The sequence below is a fragment of the Nicotiana tomentosiformis genome, chromosome 12, assembly GCF_000390325.3.
Source record: "Nicotiana tomentosiformis chromosome 12, ASM39032v3, whole genome shotgun sequence".
NCBI lineage: Eukaryota > Viridiplantae > Streptophyta > Magnoliopsida > Solanales > Solanaceae > Nicotiana > Nicotiana tomentosiformis.
The window spans coordinates 19,866,773-19,890,363 of NC_090823.1; the positions used below are offsets into that span (position 1 = coordinate 19,866,773).

Sequence of the window (23,591 nt, forward strand, 5' to 3'; positions counted from 1 at the left end):
TCTTAAGAGCGTGAACAATCACAACTAACTCCAAATCATGTACCAGATAATTCTTCTCGTGGGGCTTCAGCTGTCGTGAAGCATATGCAATAACTCGCTCTCCCTGCATTAATACACAACCCAAGCCCACGCGTGAAGTATCACAATACACTATATACATCCCCGAATCGGAAGGCAACACTAACACTGGTGTTGTAGTCAATGCTGTCTTGAGCTTCTGAAAGATTGCCTCACAATCATCGGACCATCGGAACGGAGCACCCTTTTGGGTTAATTTGGTCAAAGATGCTGCAATAGATGAGAAACCCTTCACGAATCGACGATAATAACCTGCTAAACCTAGGAAACTCTTGATCTCAGTCGCCGGAGTGGGACGATGCCAATTCTGAGCTGCCTCAATCTTTTTGGGATCAACTTTAATACCCTCGCCCGATACAATATGCCCCAAAAGGCTACAAACTATAGCCAAAACTCACATTTAGAGAACTTAGCATATAACTTTTGTTCCCGCAACATCTGAAGCACTACTCTCATATGTTGTTTGTGCTCTTCCTTGTTGCGCGAGTAAATCAAAATATCATCAGTGAAGACAATGACAAATGAATCAATATGGCATGAATACCCTGTTCATCAGATCCACAAACGTTGCCGGGGTATTAGTTAAACCGAAGGACATCACCAGAAACTCATAATGACCATATCTAGTCCTGAAAGCAGTCTTCGAAACATCCAAATCCCGAATCTTCAACTGATGGTACCCCGACATCAAGTCAATCTTAGAGAACACCCTAGCACCCTCCAACTGGTCAAATAGATCATCAATACGCGGCAACATGTATTTGTTCTTAATAGTGACTTTGTTCAATTGGAGATAATCAATACACATCCGTATAGTACCATCCTTCTTCTTCACAAATAATACTGGTGCACCCCAAGGCGATACACTCGGTCTGACGAACCCTTTGGCTAGTAACTCCTCAAGCTGTTCTTTCAATTATTTCAATTCTTTCGGAGCCATGCGATACGATGGAATAGATATAGGATGGTTATCCGGAGCCAAGTCAATACAAAAATCAATATCACGATCTGGTGGCATGCCTGGAAGATTTGAAGGAAATACATCGGAGAACTCCCGAACTATAAGCACTGAATCAATAGTCGGAGTCTCTGTAGTAGTATCCCGAACATAGGCTAGATAAGCTAAACAATCCTTCTCAACCATGTGTTGAGCCTTCATAAAAGAAATAACCCGATTAGGTACACTAACAGATGAACCCTTCCACTCCAACCTAGGAAATTCTTGAATAGCCAAGGTAACAGTCTTGGCATGGCAATCTAGGATGGCATGATATGGAGATAACCAGTCCATGCCCAGGATAATTTCAAAATCGCTCATCTCAAGCAATAGGAGATCTGCTCTAGTTTCATAACCACAGAATGTAATAATACAGGACCAGTAGATCCGATTTACAACAACAGAATCTCCCACATGAGTGGACACATAAACGGGAGTACTCAAAGACTCACGAGAAACACCCAGAAATTGAGCAAATAGAGAGGACACATAGGAATATGTAGACCCTGGATCAAATAATACAGAGGCATCTTTTCCACAAACAGAAATAATACCCGTAATCACGGCATTTGAGGCCTCTGCATCTGATCCGGCCGGAAAAGCATAGAACCGAGCTGGAGCGCCAACTGGCTGGCCTCTACCTAGCTGACCTCCACCTCTAGGACGACCCCTACCCATCTGTCCTCCACCTCTTGGTGGTCGGACTACTGGTGGAGCAACTGGTGCGATAATCATGGGCTACTGACCCTGCTGCACTGGTCTACCCCAAAATCTGGGGCAGAATCTCCGTATGTGAATGCGATCCCCACACTCGTAATAACTCTTAGGTACAATGGGCTGTTGACTAAGAATCTGGCCCTAGTGACGTGAATACCCACTGGAAGAACCCTGAATAGCTGGTGGGCGATAAGAACTCTCTGGTATAGCACTGAAATAAGGTCGTACTGGAGCACCCCGAGTAGGAGGTGGTGCTGGATAAGGGGGCCTGCTGGTCTGCCCTTTCACGAACTGACCTCTACCCCCAGACGGAGCACTTCTGAACTCTCCAGAATATCTAAACCGCTTATCTCTCATAACCTGCTCTCGGCTCCGCTGACGCACACCCTCAATCCTCCGGGCTATCTCCACGACTAGCTCATAAGAAGTACCCATCTCAACCTCTCGAGCCATAGTGGCCTGAATGCTAGTATGTAAACCCACAACAAACCTCCGCACTCTCTCCGCCTCAGTAAGGAGTATCATAAGTGCATGGCGAGATAACTGAGAGAACCTCGCCTCATAATCGGTCACTGACATCTGACCCTGCTGGAGCTGCTCAAACTGAAACCGCAACTCTTCCCTCTGGGAGGGTGGAATATACTTGTCCAGGAAGATACGGGTGAACCTGTCCCAAGTCATGGGAGGAGAATCTACTAGTTTGCCAAGAAGATAATACTTCCACCATCTACGGGCTCTACCTTCTAGCTGAAAAGTAGCAAAGTCAACCCCATGAGACTCCAATATCCTCATGTTGTACGGTCTATCCTTGCATCGATCAATGAAATCCCAGGGATCCTCATGTCGCCCACCCCCAAAGACAGGAGGATGTAGTCTAGTCCATCTGTCCAATAGTTTCTACGGATCAGCGGCTGCAGCTGGCCTAGGTTCAGGTGTAGCTGCTGCCACTGGCTGGGCTCCACTGACGGGTAGTGCACCCCGGGTCTGATATACAATAGCTGCATGTCCAGGAGCATGTGCGGTCGGAGTCTGTGCTCCCCCGCCCACCTGAGATGTGGCTGGGTCTGCCGGAAATAAACCAGCATGAGTCATAGTGTCCATGAACCGCATCATACGACCCATGACATCCTAAAATTCCGGTGCAGATGTGAAATCCACCGGAGCTGACTCTGCCATAAGCACCTCACCATGTTCCTCAATAGTGGGATTCGTTGCTGGACCCACTGGCGGCATAACTGGAACATTCATGGACGTCCTTGCCTCCTACCACGAGCTGGAGCCCTCCCTCGGCCTCAGCCTTAGCCTCTAGAAACAGGGGGGGGAGGGGGTAACTCTTCCTTGGCCTGGAACCTCATTAGAGCGCGTCCTCACCATCTGTGAGAGAATACGAGAAAGATATTTAGTACTACATCAGTTGCACGATGGAAGATGAAGAAAGGTAGTTTTCTAACACCCTATAGCCTCTCGAAGATAAGTACAGACATCTCCGTACCGATCCGCAAGACTCTATTAGGTCTGCTCATAACTTGTGAGACCTACGTAAGCCTAGTTCTGTGATACCATGTTGTCACGACCCAATTTCACATATAGGCCGTGATAGCGCCCAACACTACAGTTAGGCAAGCTAACTAGTAATTTAAACCCATATTCAATTCTTTCAAAATTAACTGAGTAATTAAACTCTTCTTAATTGTAGGAATTTAAAACAATATGAAAAGATTCTAGTAAATAAATAAAAAATAATCAAGTCCAAAAAATTCTACTAGTGTGTGTGCCAAGACCTGGTGTCACAAGTGTATGAGCATCTAGTAGATTATACAAAAATTACAAATACTTTCTGGAATAAAATAGACAGAATAAAAATTTAGGAAGAGGCACTAGTTGATGCAGAATGACTCAGAAGGGTAGCTCACCACTAAACCTCTGGATATCGAGGGTGCGCGTCGATAGGCCCAACAATAGCACATGTCTCAGGTCCTTCAGAAAAAGTGCAGCAAGTGTAGCATGAGTATGTAAACGTGTACCCAGTAAGTATCAAGCCTAATCCCGAAGAGGTAGAGACGTGATGGCCGACTTTGACACTCACTAAGGGTCAATAATAATAATTGAAATAAAACTATAATATTTAAATCAACATGATTCACAGAGTTAACAATAATTTTATTTAATCAGCAGAAATAATTAAATTCCTTCAAATGCAATAATTTCCAATGTATTAATTAAATTCACAAGCTGCAATTTAAAATATCAAGGCATCATGTAATTATTATTATTATTAGGCACAATTTCTGCCGAGGTCGTACGGACCGATCCAGAGTGTCGTGTACACTGCCGAGGGACGTGCGTCGCGATCCATAGATGCATTTATACTGCCAAGGCGTTCGTCCCGCTCCACAAGAAAGGAGGACATTTTCTTATTTACCTGGGAATGAGAGTATATTTATTATAGATTAATTCGAGAGGATGAACAAATTCTTTTAACAATTAAATTAATTAAAGCAGAAAATTAAGTATATAAGATTTCCATATTTTACTATCTTTCCCTAACAATTCACAATATATTTCAATTAATTTAATTAAATACATGATATAATTTATACACATAATTCATGCTTTGAGTCCTAAACTACCCGGACTCTAGCATAAATAGTAGCTACGTACGAACTCTCGTCACCTCTTGCGTACGTATCCCCGCAATTAACAACAATTATCAATTTAATTACCTATGGGGTAAATTTCCCCTCACAAGATTAGACAAGAGACTTATCTTGTCTCAAAGTCTACTTTCCAATCAAAATATCGCGTAAAAACCTCAATTCGATGCCGAAAAATCCGAAACTATCCAAAAGTGTTATAAAATAATTAATACATGTTCAATAATTTGAAATTCACCTATTAAATAAATTACCGTATCCAAAATGATAAAATTTTTAAAATTCACACCGTGCCCACGTGCCCGAATTCCGAAAATTTTTGGAGGAAAACGTTTACCTATAATCTCAAGAACTCAAATATATAATTTCTATCTAATTTCATAACCATTTTCGTGGTTAAAAACTCATTTTTTATAAAATTCTAGGTTTTTCTTCTAACCTTTGATTTCTAAGATTTACCGGTTATAATCTACCCATAATCTATGTATTTAACTCAAAGTGTGTAGAATTAACTTACCTTCAAGTTGCTAGTTGAAATCCCCTCTCAAAAAGCTCCAAAATCGCCCAAGAATGGAAGAAATGGGGTTAAAAATGGTAAAACCCCATTTTTAAGACATTCTGCCCGGCACTGATGACCCCTTCTTCGCGAACGCGGTCATGGCTTCGCGTTAGCGAAGGCCATTTTTCTCAGCCTCAAATTTACCCTTCGCGATTGCGACAGGGGTCTCGCAAACGCGAAGGCTTACTGGCTTGCCCTTCACGAACGCGTGAGCTCCCTCGCGAACGCGTAGGGAAAAATCCACACTGTTCCCATTCCTCTTTCGCGAACGCGTAGGCCAAACCTCCCGAGCTTCGCGAACGCGTCACCCTCTACGCGAACCGCGAAGGGTAAAAGCCCAGCTCCCATTTTCCTTCTTCGCGAGAGCGAAGGTCCTTCCGCGTTCGCGAAGAAGGAAACCAGAACTCGAAATTTCTGGTTTTTTCCAACGTAGCTCCGGGTGGTCCAAAACTCACTCGAGCCCCCCGGGACCCTCCAAATGCACCAACAAGTCTGAAAATATAACACGGACTTTCTCAAACTCTCAAAATACTAAATTCAACAACAAAACTAAGAATCGCACCCAAAACCGAATTGGATCAAAATATGAACTTCAAGTTTCTAACTTTCTCCGAACGCGCCGAATCATATTTATACTACTCGGAATAACACCAAATTTTGCGTGCAAGTCTTAAATGACATAATAGAACTATAAAAATATTCAGAATTGGATTCCGTCCCCGATATCAAAAAGTCAACTCCCCATTCAAACTTCCAAACTTAAATTCTTGTTTTAGCCATTTCAAGCCTAATTTAACTACGGACTTCCAAATAAAATTACGAACACGCTCCTAAGTCCAAAATCACCATACGGAGTTATTGGAACCGTTAAATCCCGATTCTGGGATCGTTTTCTAAAGATATTGAGCGAAGTTAAATTTAGCATTTTAAGGCCAACTTAAGGAACCAAGTTCCGATTTCAACCCGAACACTTCCAAATCCTGAACCAACCGTCCCCGCAAGTTATAAATTAATAAAAGCACATATGGGAGTTTTATTTAAGGGAACAAGATTCTAAATGTCAAAATGACCGGTTAGGTCATTACAGAGGGGGTAAGAAATGCGTCCGACCTGAATAATCTAAAGAAAAGCTGGAATTTAATATGGTCGATGAAAATGATGTTAGCCCCAGTGTTAAACAGAAAAAGAGAAAGATCGACGACGATAGTGAAAGTGGTTCTGATGGTATATCCAAAGAACAAAGGATTGCTACTCGCCGCAAATTCAAGGTGAGAAAAGCTAAGTTGAAGGTATTCCCCATAGTGCTATTAATTTTATACATTCTTATACAAGTTTATACAAAATTATACACATATTTATATATAAAACACATGTACTGCAACACTAATTTATATATTTGTTTACAATTTTTTAGTATAAGTTTGTACAAATACTGAATATGTGTGCTAAAACAATAAGAAAGAAATCAAAAACAAAAAATATCATTAACGAATAAACATCAAGAAGCACACAAATACAAGATATATAAACAAGTGTATAACTTTGTAATAAACTTGTATAAAACTAATAGCACTATACGGAATACCTTCAACTTAACTTTTCTCTTCTTGAATTTGCAGCGAGTAGCAATCCTTTGTTCCTTTGATATACCATCAAGACCACTTTCACCATCATCGTCAATCTTTCTCTTTTTCTGTTTTAACACTAGGGCCAGCATCATCTTCGTCGACCGTATTAAATTTCATCTTTTCTTTAGTTTTTTCAGGTCGACCGCATTTCTTACTCCTCATTCTAACATTCTTAACAGTATTCTTTTTCTGCGAATGGGTCATTCGATTGCTTTCTTGTTGGGATTTTCTGTAGGAGCAGGAGACTGAAAATCATCATTATCGGGGCCTGGACATGCCTATCCGCTTCAGAATCAGGGATTAAGGGCAAGTCCCTCAATGTAGCAGCATAATCAATCTTAACCCCTTTACCACCAACCTTCGAACTATATTTAGAAGCATTCATTTTTGAACGCATTTGCTGGAATAAAACAAACAAAGATTTGAGAAGAGTGAAGAAAGTGAAGAAAAGCACAAAAACCAAACTAAAACAGAGGCTATGAACACAAACACAAGCAAATTAACAACAAAAAGCTTTAAAAAGTGAAGAAAATACATTTAAACCAAAAACAGAGGCTATGAACTAAAAGCTAAACGACGTTGTAACTAAAAAATCAAAACAAAAATAACACCGATAAACTGATAATACTCAACCAAAACAACACTGCAAAATCAAATAAAAATGAAAGAAACAGTCGTATAACAACAAAGTTTACCCAAAATCAAAATCCACATTGTAACAAAAATCATAAAAAAAAGTTATACCCTAAAAAACAAAATAAAAATGCATGCAAACTGAAATACAAAATGTAAACTTAGAATGGAGATAGAAGGAACAAAAAACGAAAGAAAAACACAACCACATTGTACAATAAAAAAAATTAAAATATGAATAGCTAAAAAATAAAAAATTTAACAAAAATCAAAGACAAAATAGTGATAAAATGAAAGGAAACATTATCTAAAAAGAACAAAGAAAATTCAAAAAACCGGGGGAGAAGCAACAATGGCGGACGGTTTCTTCTTTGGAGTAGAGAAGAGTATGTAAAAGATGTGAGAAGAAGAGAGAGAGAAAGAGCCAAATAGAAAAAGCTGAATTACTGTTGCTAATTTAATGTGGGCTATTGGGTACAAAAAAAATTTAAATTATGTACAGTATGGGCCAAACTAGGATGGGCTGTAGGCCCAAGTGATAACTGATATAATTTTGTAACAAAAATTTGGGGAAGAAGAATAGAAAGAAAGAGAAAATATCTCGTTTCAGAGTTTTCTGAATCCAAAAAAGAGGGAAAACGCCCCTTTTCGGATATGTGCCAGTTCCTTTTGGGTTAGACATTTGTAAACTTGAATATCAGCCATTAAATTAAAAAGTAGGATGTTAGAGTTGTTTTTATGTGAAATTTTTTAATTTAAAAATAAGACAAACTAGATAAAGGTAACCCGATGGTATAAAAATTTTTTATGCGGACAATGTATATAACTAAAACTCATTTTCAACCTTACAAAGATACAAACACTAACAAAGTGCAGGGCTACAAATCACTATGGAAAATTGCAAAATCCCTTAATCACTAAATGTAGGGTTAATTACTTAAAGGCCAAAAAAAGGAAAATAAAATAAATAATATAAAAGGCGAGTGAATTTTGAGATAGTGAGATTATTGAGCGAAAACTTACCGGAAAATGGAAGAATTTGAAGACGCCGATGGTGGGTTTGAACTTTGAAGTGCGAAGTGAAGTGGAATAAAAGAAAAGGGAATAAAGTCAGATTTAACAGAAGAGTTCCAACTCACAATGCTAAAAATAAGTGAAAGAGAATTCCAACCCGCGCTGTGGAGAAAAAAGGAAAATAAAATAAAAGAAAAAAGATTTCAAAATATGTGTGCGAATAATTATGTGACCCTCATAACCCGTCATAGCATAAGAGAGAAACACATAACATAGACCAAGACGCTAGGCTCGTCTAGCACACCTAAATTCAATCTAAATTACTGATACATTATATTAACCTATAAAGTGATATGTTAGAGATATTATGCAATATCACGACATGCTCGTATCGTCAATTGTGATAAGATTAACATTGCAAAAAAAAAAAAATTTACACAAGGGTGTCTGGATGTGTTCCATCACTACCGTATGCGAGAGTATTACGCAGGAGTGTTTGGATGTGTTCTAACACTACCGTATATAAAATTTGTGGATGTGTTCCACAGTAGGACTATGGTTGTGATGCTTGGATATGCTCTAACATAATAAAGGCATAAGAAAATAGGGGTTCAGTCCCAACACCAGGGGAATATATATTACCTGCTAAGTTGTTCATGATCAGTTGCTTTTGACTGAATTCGCGCATGATAGTAGTTTTACTAACTCGATATGCAGATCTTATAATTTTAGGCTTATTTGATAATTCTTTTATATGTTTTTATGCATATTTAGCCATATTCGTGCTGTAAACATTGAGTTTTAGCCTATAAGGTGAGTGCCCAGGTGGCGTTAAATGTGACTCGTTAATTCGGGTAAATAATTATGAGGTATTCATGTCTCGCGTGTTGCTATAAGTGTTACGAAAAGTTGAAATGAGATTTTGGTGAATATGAGATTAATTGAGGATACTGAAAATTAATTATAAACAGCTATTACGACCAGAGATGTGGTTATAGACATACGTATGATGCGTGCGTAGGCACGAATTGCTACATCCGGTTGAGACTAATACCGTGTGTTGATGTAAGGAATTCGAAATTTATTGGGAGTGTAAGGAATTGGCTTAAAAGCTTATAAGTGTGAATAAAAGAAATAATCTCCACTGAGATGATGTTGTCGGACCCTTGTTAAATTTACGGTGACGTAGAATCACCCGTGAGCATGTGTAAAATAATGCACTCAATAATTTAATGTCATCAGAAAGATTCTTGACACGTTCGAGGACGAACGTATGTTTAAGAGGGGGAGAATGTAACGACCCGACTTACCGTTTTAGGAATTTACGCCATGTTCAGTGACTCAAGGTCATGAGCAGTTTCGCAATATGTATTATGACCCGCGTGTGTGGTCGAGTTTGATTTTCGGAAGATTCAGAATTAAATTGAAAGAACAATTCCTATTTAGAAGCTTAAATGGAAAGAATTGACCGTAGAGTTGACTTTTGAGCAAACGACCCCGGAATAAAATTTTGATGATGGCAATAGTTTCGTATGATGATTTCGGACTTGGGCGTATGTTCGGATTTGGATTTGGAAGTCCGTAGGACAATTCGACGCATTTTGGCGAAAGTTGGAAAATAAGATATTTTTGGAAAGTCCGACCGAAGGTTGAAATTTTGATAACGAGGTCGGATTTTGATTCTGGAAATTGGAATAGCTCCATTACGTCATTTATGATTTGTGTGCAAAATTTGAAGTCATTCCGGATTGATTTGATACGTTTCGGCGTAAAATATAGAAGTTGGAAGATTTGAAAACTCATAATTCGATTTGATGCGCGATTCGTATTTTCGAAGTTGTTTGACATGGTTTGAAGCCTCGACTAAGTTCGTATTGTATTTTGGGACATGTTGGTATATTTGGTTAAGGTCCCGAGGGTCTCGGATAAATTTCGGAAGGCTAACGGAGTTGATTTTAAGACTTGAAGAGCTGCTGGAAATTCTGTTATTTTTGGGCAGCATCTGTTGGAATCGCACTTGTGAAATTATGGGCGCAGGTGCGACCTCGCAGAAGTGAGGACTTCGTCGTAAAAGTGAGCTGGCAAGAACTGGAGGAAGGTCGCAGATGCGGACAGCCTTCCGCACCTGCGCAATCGCAGGTGCGATGTTTGCAGCGCAGAAGCGACGAGGCCGCACGGAAGCGGCAATGCTGCGCACCTGCGATCATTGCAGAAGCAGAAATTTCTCCGCGTGTGCGAACTTTGTGGTTGGGTAGTGATCTTCTCAGAAGCGGGCATTCACTCGCAAAAGCGAGCTCGCAGTTGCGACAAATTTGTCCGCAGAAGCAAAAATAGACAAAAACATAAGGGGTCGAAAACCAGTCATTTCTTCATTTCGATTGAAATTTATGGAGTTCGAATTTGGGCGATTTTGGAGGAATTTTTTACAAGCTTGGTTGGGGTAAGTGTTCTATATCCTAAAGTGTTTATATTTCATGAATCTATGATTATATTCGTCGTTTAATTCAGACTTTAATGGAAGAAATCAAGAATTTGGCAAAATCTTGCAAAAATAAAAATTTAAGATTTGGAGGTCGAGTTGTTATCGAAATTTGATAAAATTGGTATGGTTGAACTCGTATCGGAATGGGTGTTCGAATTTCATAAAATTTATGTCGGGTTCCGAAAGGCAAGCCCAACGTTGACTTTTGTTGACTTTTTGGAATAAATTCTTAAGTCGACGTATTATTATCCGGAATTATTTTCGATGAATTTTAATAAAGTTGTACAATTAATTTGGATATATTTGAGCTGTCCGAAGGTTGATTCAAGCAAGAAGGCAATTTTGGAATATCGACATAATTTCAAAAAGGTAAGTATCTTGCCTAACCTTGAGTGGGGGAGTCTTATGAAAAGGTAAGTATCTTGCCTAACCTTGAGTGGAGGAGTCTTATGTGCCCTTTGTGAAATATGAAAAGCCGTGTACGCGAGGTGACGAGTACGTACTCGGGCTTATATGTACAAAATTTATTGAGTTGAAGTCTTGAGCATATTGTGTAGTAAATTGGATAATTATTGGCATTTATTTAATCATCCATTTTCCATACCTCAAATCACATTTATTGAATTTATTTTTATATGACAATTTGATGTAATTATTATTTGTATATTTATGTGAATTCCGTGAGTTTGATGGTTTGATATTTTTTGGAATTTAATTTCATCATGGATTTTTTCTCTGCAAATAATTAATTAAGCAAGCTTAAGAAGAAGTGTTAATATAATTATCAAAATTTGGATTAATGAAGATGTTGCCCTATGCTGATTATTTTCTATCTCTGTTGATTGTTTTTGAGGTTTTGTATACATTGTGTGGAGCCTTGGGCTATTTATTGTGAAATTAATTAATTTTATTATATCTTTGGAATTGGTTGTGGCCATTGAGAAAATTGTCATATGAATTGATTTTGTTACGTTGCCGTGATAATATTCCGTGTAAATTGTTGTGTTAATTGAGTTATTATTTTGAGAATATAAGGGTGGCATTTCACTATTGACATTATGCGGGCATAAGGGTGGCATTTTAATGTTGACATTATGCGGGCATAAGGGTGGCATTTCACTGTTACTATATGTGTTGAGATATTGTCTGGGCGGAGTGATAAGGGAGGCTATTAAACAGAGCGATAATGGAGGCTATTATATGAGCGATAAAGGTGGCTATATGAGCGATAAGGATGGCTATAGGAGCGATAAGAGTGTCTATTGATATTGTCAGAGCGGAGGGACAATGAAGGTTATTATAGGAGAGATAAGGGTGGCTATAGGAGAGATAAGGGTGATTATTGTCAGGGATGATATGTGATTGGGAGGGGGGGGGGAGGGTTGTTGCGTTGGTAATTTTTATGTGATGTTGTGATTTTTCTTGTGTTTATTTTTATACCTTGTGCAATTTGTCTTGTTGTTGGTAAATTGATAACAATCTGATTTATATTGAGATTGAGGGCCTGTGGCTATTGCCAAGCGGATTATGAAGAGAAATATGGACACAAGGTGTCGTGAGTAAATAATGATGATATTGGCATGTGAATTGTCCGTGCAGTTGTGATATGAAATGTGGGCACGTGGTGCCGTGATTAAATGATAATGATATTTGGCACGTGAGTTGTCCGTGCGGTTGTGATAGAGAAATTGGCACGAGGTGTCGTGGAAATATGAAATTAGGTTGAGACCCGTATTTTATGATTATGAAATGAGGTGTCACATGGTGACTTTTAATTGAAAGAATTATATTCAAAATATTTATTTGAAAGGATTTTTATTCAAAAAGATTTATTTGAAAGAATTATATTCGAAAGATATTTATTTGAAGAAATTATATTTGAGAGAGATTTATTTGAAGGAAGTATATTTGAAAGAGATTTATTCGGAAGAATTATATTTGAAAGATGTTTATTTGAAGGATTTGATTTTATTGGGTGTACTTGTACTTATTAATTGTTGAGCGATATTAACGGTGTTCTTGTTGCCCCGCTGTGCATATCACTAGTTGATTTATGTTGCCCTTATTGTTATTGGTTTTCTATTATTTTGTATATCATATTGCACATGTTATTAGACTAGTGAGTATCTTGACTGTACCTCATCTCTACTCCACTGAGGTTAGTCTTGATACTTACTGGGTACCGACCATGGTGTACTCATACTGCACTTCTGCACATTTTTGTGCAGAGCCAGGTATTGGATCTATCAGACTCGTACAAAATTAAAGTGAGATCACAAGGATTCAAGGTGAAGTTGCTTGGTCGTCGCAGTTCCTTGGAGTCTTTTTATTTTATTGTACTGTTAATTATTATTCAAACAGTATAGAGTATTCGATCCTTGAGATCATTTCATGTATTCAGTTAGAGTTCGTGACTCAGTACTACCAGTCTTGGGAGGTTTTTATATTTGTTTCCGTTGTTGGTTTTGATTACCTGTATAATTCATATTAAAAAAAGGCTTGAAATGTAATTATACTTGACTTACCTAGTCTTAGAGACTAAGTGCCATCACGACGCATGTGGTGGGATTTTGGGTCGTGACACTCAATATAACCAATCGTTTTCGCGAATACTTTAGATACTCAACAAGTTTCTTTGAGACGTACTACAACACAATGCCTTATTGATAAACACTTTTATTCTTCCAAAATAGTAATAATTGACTATTCTAGAGCTTTTAATTAATTTTGTACGACCGCATATTTATCAACATCCATATGGTGAATATTTCTTTCAAAGAGAAAGTTATACCATTATGGTTATAGTCGAAATTATATGCAAGATCTATTTCTTGCATTGCCATTGTTCTTTAATAATCACATTGACAAAATTTTGGCATATAATAGGTACGTGACCAATGATCATTCATGCAATAATAATGACATTATTTTCTTATTTCCTCTCAAACCCCCTTCTAGAGGTGAATGTGGTATATTCACTACCACTAGCATTTTCATATTCTTCCAAGAATGAATATGTATTCTTAAATCACATATTGTCATATTCACATCATAAATGGACCATAATCATTTATATGTGCTTTACAAAATCTCATGTCAAATCGATGACAAATATTTTTTCACAGAGTGAAAGATTATTTTGAGAATCCTTATTGTTCCCATTACCACAATGATGACGATTATAATTTCGTTTATTGCCATGTCCATATCCATTGATACCTTCACAGTAATAATTTTATCTTATTTAAGACTTATCACATACTGCTACTGCATTCTCTTAAGTGAATGAGAATGAAGCAAATTCAATGGGATGAATTTTCACTTCTTGTGCCCACATTCATACATGAATTTGATTATGGCAAAACATAGAAATTTTACCACTTCGGGTGATTATAATTTCTTACAAACTCCATTAGAGTTATAATAAAAAATTATTGTCTTTGCTTGTATTTAAAATTAAATAATAAAATTTCAAGAATTTAAAATAGAAAAATAAGGTAAAATACTTCCCTTAAGTCCGTTTATTCCTTAAGGAAGTTCATGGAACACAAAATTTTGGAAATGATACCTTTATTTCTGTGTCTTCCAGTGACAATCATTATGCTTAATATTATGTACAAGTTGAGCACCATGCACGTACCCCAAGGCCTCCACTCAATTGGTTAGAGTCTCGTGCTGATAACATGTTATAAAACAATAAAAGAAAAAGAAGAGTATTAAAAGAAAATTAGGGAGAGAGAATTCTTATTGATTTGGGATGAATTACAATAGAATAGATCCCCCTCTATTTATAGGGGAAAAGTGATTTAGCCACAAAGTAACAAACCCTAAAATCTCTCTAAAATATAGACATTCACCTTAAATACAATTCTATTTATAACAAAATCCTTGAAAAATAGTCACTTTTAACATCTATATTAGCGTTGAATCAATATTTTATTTTTTATAGTATGTAATCACTCTTCTCATATGAAAATATTTGAGCAAATATATCCTAACTAAAACATGGAAGAGCTCCAACAAACGATATTTGAATTCAAAACTTTGATAAGTAGAACTTCAACACCCCACCTGTAACGACCCGACCGGTCGTTTCGAGAGTTATATCCTCATTTTTTCACTATTTTTTTTTGTGTTATTCAGCTATATTATCTTATATGGGGTTAGTTGGTTCGGGACCGGAGTGGTTTCAGAGTGAATTGAGATACTTAGTCTCTTAAGTAGAAACTTAAGTTGAAAAAGTCAACAGGATGTTGACCTATGTGTAAACGATCTCAGATTTGAATTTTGATTATTCCAATAGCTCCGTATGGTTATTTTGGGCTTAGGAGCGTGTCCGGAATATTATTTGGAAGTCCGTAAAGAAATTAGGCTTGAAATGCCGAAAGTTTAATTTTTTGAGAAGTTTGACCGGGAGGTTGACTTTTGTGGTGGTTGACTTTTTGATATCGGGGTCGGAATACGATTCTGAAAATTGGAATACCTCTGTTATGTGATTTATGACTCGTGTGCAAAATTTGAGGTCAATCGGACGTGATTTGATAGGTTCCGGAGTCGTTTATAGAAATTAGAAATTTCAAAGTTCATTAGGCTTGAATTGGGGTGTAATTCATGGTTTTAGCGTTGTTTGAGGTGATTTGAGGGTTCGACTAAGTTCGTATGATGTTTTAGGACTTGTTGGTATATTTGGTTGAGGTCTCGAGGGGCTCGGGTGAGTTTCAGATGGTTAACAGGTCGGATTTTGGTAAAATTGGTATGGTTAGACTCGTGGTTGAATGGGTTTCCGAATTTTATAACTTTTGTCGAGTTCCGAGACGTGGGCCCCACGGACTATTTTTGAGCTAATTTCGGATTTTTATGAAAAATTATTATTATCTTATGGAATTAATTCCAATGAATTTTATTGACTGAAACGAATTATTTATGACCAGCTTCGAGGCATTTAGAGACCAATTCACGAGGAAAAGACATTGCAGAATAAGAATTTCGCGGCTTGAAGTAAGTAATGATTGTAAATCTAGTCCTGAGGGTACGAAACCCCGAATTTTTGTATCATTCTACTATTTTTAGTGACGCACATGCTAGGTGACGGGCGTAGGGGTGTGCACTGTTGGGGATTGTGACTTGGTCTGTCCCGTAGCAACTGTAAAGTTGCATACTTTGTTGAAACTATATAATACTTATATGTTTTAGAAGAGTTTCTGTAAATTGGGCTGAATGCCATGTTTGGGTCTTGCGCCAGTACTGTTTGGACCCTTAGGGGTTTTTTCTTACTATCCTCTCATTGTTTTCGATTGAAAATCTATACTCAATCATGTTTATACTTGTTTACCGCATAACTCAATTTTATGACTCTATTTTAATGCATATAAATGTTTTGGGCCGAATGCCCTGTTTTACTGAAATGCCCGAGTGGCTTGAGAGGTTTATGACTGAGTGAGGCCGAGGGCCTGATTTGTGAGGATATTTATGGGATCGGGCTGCACGCCGCAACATGTTGATATCGGCCGAGGGCCTGATTGTGAGGATGAGTGTGGATCGGGGTTTCCCGCCTGCAACATACTTTATTATTATAGTACGTGAGTTGTCCGTGCAGCACGTGAGTTGCCCGTGCAGATTATAGCGCTTGGACTGAAGGAGCTCCTCCGGAGTTTGTACACACCCCCAGTGAGCGCAGGTACCTACTGAGTGCGAGTGCCGAGTGCCGAGTGATTGGGAGGCATGAGTGATTGTGAGGTATGCCCGAGTGGCAAGAGTGATTGTGAGGTATGCCCGAGTGGCACGAGTGACTGTGAAGTTTGCCCGAGGGGCTGTATATGAGTGATGTTTTGCCCGAGGGGCTGTTTATGATTTCATCATTTTGCTCACCTTTGCATTTTTCCTTTGTTTGAAATCTGTTGAAAAATATCCTTAAATGATTATTTTTACTGGGTTTAAACGAGATATTTTGATTCAAATTCTGATTTTAAAAAGCACGAGGTATTTTACTGAGATTTCATGATATGAACGTTATATGCTTTATTGCTCGTCACTACTACTCAGTCTTTATTTATTGTTGTTACTTACCGAGTTGGCGTACTCACGTTATTCTCTGCACCTTGTGTGCAAATTCAGGTGTAGCTGGACATGGTAGCGGTTATTGAGTGTTTTGGTTGCAGATTTTCTTGGAGATAATAAGGTAGCTGTTTGGCGATCGCAACCCCTGCTCTTCTCCCTCTTATCTTCCTCTAGTTGTATTTAGCTATTTTTCAGGTTGAATTAGCCTTGATATTGTTAGACAGATTGTAGTAGATGCTCATGATTAGTGACACCGAGAATGTCGGGCTTTTTCTTCCGTACTTTTATTTTAATTTGAACTCTTTTACGAAGGTTTTTATGTTAAATGACATTGAAATTATTTTTGAAATGAAAATATTGGTTTGTTTTGGAAATGAGTCGGCTTGCCTAGTTCCACGATAGGCGCCATCACAACAGGGATTAGTTTGGGTCGTGACACTACCTGTCAAAGATTCATACTTTAGTACCGGGTATTGAAATTGTTTCGTGTATTAGTTAGGGACAAAAACACTAATTTAGCTTAAGTTAAACGAACCAATAATAACAGGGAATATAGAGTTTTTTTCCTTTGTAATCAATTTTTGATAACAAAGGCAACAAGATAATGTATGCTAAACAATATATACCTTCAAAAGGTTGTAAAGCCTTCTATGTAGGCATCTGGATTTTTTTCTTTTTAATATACTATTAATCAATATAGAAATAAATTTTTACCACTTCTAAAAATAAATGAACATACAAGTGAACCTTTAGTTTATGTTCTTCAAGGCTCATAACTGATAATAAAAGAAACAATAGATAGTAGCAGAAATTAAAGGGTAAGAAGCTATAGAGCAAGATGAGTTGATATAATGATATCGAAAAGTGTTACATTGCTTCAATATAATGGTTGCTTGTTGTAATATTTGATATTTTGAAGAAAACAACTTGTAAGCCGGGGTAAGTTGTCGATTGAAAGACTTTTCAATAGTGAGAGAATGAAAAAGGTAAATGTATAAATAATAATGTGGGCCCATATTAGTTGTTAAGATATAAATGAGACAAAAAAAAATAGCTACTTGTACTTTCGCTTCAAAAATTCTTTTTAAATTTAAATGTATACACAATTTTTTTAATAATACATATACAGAAAACAGGGCCGCCAAAAAGTTAGGGCCCAAGCGATTGCTTTACTGGCCTTCTAGTCGAGCCACCCGTGATCATACACTAGTGAACCATTAATTTATGTTCTCCAAGGCTCATAACTGACTCAAGATGCTACTATGTAGCTTACAAAATAGGCTCAAATCAACAGTGATATCAATTTTAATAAAGGAATCCATAATGATATTTATAATTAGAAAGACAGGAAATCATGTTTTTTACATAAGCTTTGTACTAACAGTTCCATATTGGCAACATCAGAATGACAAAATAGAAAGTAGAGAACAATCTTCTTAAGCACTGCTCTTGATAACTTCATCATCTACATAACTTGCTTTCAGCTCGCCCTTAACATCTGCGTCTTGGAAATAATCCTCGCGAGCATTATCAGCTAACATCAAAGCCACCAACCAGAAGAGCGCAGAATCAAGAGACAAAAAGGCGCCTCCACCAAGAAGACCGGTCTTGGCTGTTGGGCAATCGGTTTGCAAGTTGTGATGGATGTTGCGAGAGATATGAAGTTGCTCGGAGATTGTAGGCCACAATAATAATGCTGCTGCTAAACCAGTTGTGCCCCTTTGATTCAAAGGCAGAAAATACCAAAAGAACCATAAGTTCAATCACTCGCATACAACAACAACAACAACAACAACAAAAACAACAATAAACCCAGCGTAATCCAACAAGTGAGGTACGGGGAAGTTAATGTGTACACATATCTTACCCCTATCCTGTGAAAGTAGAGAGGTTGTTTTAGGTTCAATCACTCACATCCCACCAAGAAAGGAAGTGAACTCAATAGCATCATTTTTGGTGATGAGATACAAGTTCAATCACTAAAAGAGAAAAAATGAGGGAACTAAAAGACAAGCTCATGTCCACACATGCATATTATGCACCCTCCCGCCGTTGCATTTTTGTGTGACTAAAAATTAACTTCCTTATCATTGCTGTTATCGACATCATCTTCATCATCATCATAATTATTATTTTTATTGTTGTTATTATAAAAAGGAAAATTATCCGCTATCATTATTGTTACTTTTATACCTGTCAGACAATATTATTAGTGCTTTTATTTTATAGACAACGAAAATCAAATGAACAAGTAAGTGACCTAGAATGATGTGTTTACCAACTCGTGGACAAAAACAGTCAACATAAGACATATAGGAATAGTGAACTAGGATTAAGAAAAAGGTCAATGAAGACATTAAAAATAGTGAAAATGACTGGTCGAAGAGTACTTACAATGCGATGTTGAGGAACACAACAAAACTAGTGTTTTTCAGCAAAGCAGCTTGTGGGATTGACTTCCCTTGATACGGATAAAATAATGACAGGAAACCGGCCACAGAAGATGCAACAAGAAGAGCAAAAGACAAATAGCCCAAGGCAACAGTAGGGTCAGACTTGTATTTACAAATAACAACACCTTTTCCTGGTATTGCAGTCCCAGCTGCAGGCTGCAATAAACATAACCAAAAAGTCCAAACTAAGGGAGGACGAAATAACAAAACATAGAAGATACTTAACTAATATATTGTGCATCTACTCATCAATGATGCTCGAATGTCTACACTTTTCTCACAATAAAAAAAAAGAAGAAATCATCTTGTTTCACACAATATACTTTTCACAATCTACAAATTTTGATAAGTGTTATATAACTTGGAAACTGCCACACTGCCCGACATACCACAAATAGGGAAAGAGAAAATCAAGAAACTGTTTGTTAGCTTTTTACAAGATTATAAAGTAGACAGAAGACCTCCAAGAACATTATATATTACATGTCTAGCCACAATTAATAAAGTCTTAATCGCTCTGTCATTTGAATAAGAGTAAATTAAGCCATGAAGCATCAGCGCAATATCCTCCCGTATGATAATGTAACCTTTGATTCTATAGTTCTCCCCGTCTAGTGAGTATCACATGAGTAGAATAAGGTACGCTTTTGAAGTCAACACCCTTAAAAAAGAAAATAGTACTCCCTCCGTCCCAATCTACGTGGCACAGTTCAGATATCGAGAGTCGAAATTCTTAGTTTTGACTGTGAATTTGGACATAAAATTTTTAAGTTTTTTGAAATAAAATTTACATATTTGAAAACTAAGTACAAAGTATTATAAGTCATAATAATTATTAATTTAAAATATTAAAAGGCATATGAAAGAATCACAGTCAAAGAATAACTCGTTTGACTCTCGAAATCCGAACAGGGTCACATAAATTGGGACAGATGGAGTAATCAGTAACAAAGAAATTTTCTTTTGCAATGCTGACAATGTCAAGAAAGAGTCTGCTACGGTATAAACGAACTATTACTCCTGAGTTAAATAACTACTTAGGATAGCAGAAGTATCATGATCAATGCTTCATCCAACATGAGGATAACATAACATGGTAGATCGGGTCGCCAAGGAAGCAAATCTGATCACTTAAATTGCTTCTTCATTTTAGTTTCAGTAACACCAGTGGTGTGCTTAACAAAATTGATTATTGGTGACAGTTATTCAAAACTATCTCGCAACTAGGTTGGGCCTTTGCCCTTCTTTGCCGTGCCGACCCGAGTCCCCTACCCCGGCATCCATGCAGTGCGCAGCTAAGTATGTTGAAGGGGGTTCAATTGAATCCTTATTGTATCAATGGTGTGCTTAAAAATATTGACAACTGATGGACATGGTTATTCAGAAGCATCTCCCAACTACGTTGGGCCTTTGACCTATTTGCCGGGGCGATCTGAGTCCCCTACCCCCAGCATGTATGGATTCACCACTGTCTCGGGCTCAAACTCTATATACATGTATGCAGAAGATTTACAGAAAAATTACAAGAAAATATGTATATACATTAATAGGTGCACTCACCGCCTATAAATCCATTTAATTAAAAAGCACACACGCACAGACACACAAAAGGATCTAAGGAAGACATATATACAAAATGCACAGAATTAAAAGACAAGACAAAACTGGCAAAAAGGTAACTGGGGGGATTCACAAGAGTTCCCCCTATCTAATTTTATCAACGAACCTTCTTGTTTTCAGCAATAACTCCAAATACAAAGGATAAAACACCAAGGGTTGCTATTATTATGGACATCTGCTTCATACCAATCGCCATTGGACTTCCAAACTAACAGCAACCACCTACAATTTCAAAATCCAGAATACCCATTTTTCATCAATATTGAACAGAAAAATTCCAATTTACAACCAAATTAAACAAGTTATCACTTCACTATAACAAAGAAACAGATTAACAAGTGGCTGAAACTAAAAAGAACCAAACTTTACAGTTTTAAAATCCAAAATATACATTTTCTAGCAAAATTGAACAGAAAATTTCCACTACAAAGCAAAAATCAAACAAGTTATCACTTCAATTGCAGTTTTATCAAAGGCGAAAAGTACAAAAAAGCTCTACGGTTTGTTGGCGCTTTAAGCGCAAAGTGCATTTAAAGCGTGGGGCTTTAATGAAAAAAGGCGCAAATGAAGAAAAACTACAAATACGTATGTATAGTCCAAGACTAATGTCTGTAAGCGTGAATACCAAATATATCAAAAAAGAAATTGATGAATACCAAATATATCAACAAAGAAATTGAAGATAAAGTGAATATAAGTTGTTTAGTGTCGCCCCTTCAGGATTACGCTCATTGACAAGGAAATATATGTCTTAGAGCCTTGATGACAACACTGAAACGCCCACTAAGTGAGGCGAGGCTTAAGCGCGCTTTGATAACACTGTTCAATTGTAACAAGAAACAGATTAAAAAGTGGATAATATTAAAGAGAATCAAACTTTACAGTTTTATGTAAAACCTTGCTGCGGGAGAGTCTTTCTCCAATGAGAATAAAGAAAGTTTTTGGGCAATACTAAATCCAAAAATCCCATTTTAAGCAAAATTTAACAGAAAAATCCCAATATACAACCAAAACAAACAAGATACCACTTCAATTATAACAAAGAAATAGATTAACAAGGGGCTAAAACTATAAAGAACCAAACTATACAGTTTTAAAATCCAAAATAGCCATTTTAAAGCAAAATTAACAGAAAAATCCCAATATACAACCAAAACAAATAAGATACCACTTCAATTATAACAAAGAAACAGATTAACAAGTGGCTAAAACTAAAAGAACCAAACTTTACAGTTTTAAAATTCATAATACCCATTTTTAAAGCAAAATTTAACAGAAAAATCCCAATATACACCCAAAACAAACAAGATACCACTTCAATTATAACAAAGAAAAGATCAAAAAGTGGATAATGCTAAAAAGACCCAAACTTTACAGTTTAAAAATCCAAAAAAAAAAAATATTTTTAGCGAAATTGAACAGAAACATTCCCCCTACAACCAAATTAACACAACTTATCACTTCAATTGTAACAAGAAACAGATTAACAAGTGGCTAAAACTAAAAAGAACCAATTTTTGGAGATGTAGGATTATCTTATTGCACTCAAGAGTAATAATAAAAAAAGATAAACACCCAGAAACAGACTGTTTAAATTCTTGAAACTCTAAACATGTTAAGTCAATATTGAAGAATTGCAAATTGAAAAAAAGAAGAAGAAAGTGCATACCCTTAGGAAGAATATTGTGAAAAGAGAAGAGGAAGGATAATTCTGCTGAGATCTGTTTGATTTTAGTGTATATATGGATAGAGCAGAGTTGTCAACGCTGGAGTTGGCAAAACGTATAATGAGGATGATATGAGTCACACTCCTTTGAGTTTGATAGTATCTATTTGGTTAGGATTCTCTTTCTCTTCTTTTTTTTAAACCATATTTGTTTAGGATTCTTTATTATATAAGTAGGTTTTAATATAAATGAACTTTGTCTAGAAAAGTGTATACTTACATAGTTGTAGGCCCCACGGGTTTAAAGGATTAGAACCAGGATTCCGTAGGAATTACTGTACAATCAAAGTGTATTCTTTTTTTTATTATTAATTTTTTCATATATATATATATATATATATATATATATATATATATATATATATATTTAATTATAAAAGTACGAGTGTTAAGAAGCTAAATGTTAAGAGACGAAAATATACCCGAAAAGTTGATGGACTTGTTTGCCCTTTAAAGTTAATTTTTCTTTTATGTAGCAATTTAATGATGGGTATAAATATAATTTTGGGTTAGGACTAAGTAACCTTTTTCGGCCGGGACTCAATCCATTCTAAAATATACAATCTTCCTTCAACTAAACAACTTCATAATTGATTAAAATTATAATAATTACCTATATAAGAAGAGTTGGCAAAGAAAAATTCTACGAACACGTAAAAGACTTGTCATATTATATATACAAGCACTGCCCTAATTATACGTGAGTTTACATGTAGAATTGTAGAAGTTTTATAACTTTATTTCTTGTGCAAAATTTATGTTTCTTATTTAATAAGATTATAATTTCAACTAAAAATTATTTACCAAAAACTAAAACTAATAGACGAACTTCTTCAAAGTTAAGTTAGTCAAGGACTCCATACTCATTTTAATTAGACAATTTGGTTTGGCTTAATCATTTATACACAGTCGTATCTATTTTTATTTTTTTTAGAATTTGACATGAAAATATTTAGCTTCAATAAAACTTAAT

The 23,591-nt window shown here is 36.6% G+C and overlaps 1 protein-coding gene and 1 long non-coding RNA gene across 3 annotated transcripts; both read right to left on the reverse strand.

Moving 5' to 3' along the window:
* Window positions 1-6,378: 6,378 nt before the first annotated feature.
* Window positions 6,379-8,380, reverse strand: LOC117280284 (uncharacterized). The gene is made up of 2 exons (XR_004510788.2): window positions 8,290-8,380; window positions 6,379-7,033 (listed from the first exon to the last, which is right to left on the reverse strand). It is a non-coding gene; the product is annotated as an uncharacterized lncRNA (long non-coding RNA).
* A 9,742-nt stretch (window positions 8,381-18,122) lies between these two features.
* LOC104111188 (uncharacterized) lies at window positions 18,123-22,754 on the reverse strand. Of its 2 annotated transcripts, none has more exons than XM_009620833.4 (4): window positions 22,562-22,754; window positions 20,999-21,114; window positions 19,214-19,428; window positions 18,123-18,538 (listed from the first exon to the last, which is right to left on the reverse strand). In XM_009620833.4, exons 2-4 carry the CDS (start codon window positions 21,086-21,088, stop codon window positions 18,256-18,258), a joined length of 588 nt encoding a protein of 195 aa, XP_009619128.1. In that variant the 5' UTR covers window positions 21,089-21,114; window positions 22,562-22,754; the 3' UTR covers window positions 18,123-18,255. The 2 variants fall into 2 exon arrangements, with proteins under 2 accessions (XP_009619128.1, XP_033515872.1); XM_033659981.2 differs by lacking the exon at window positions 22,562-22,754 and adding an exon at window positions 21,549-21,711.
* Between the last annotated feature and the right edge of the window lie 837 nt (window positions 22,755-23,591).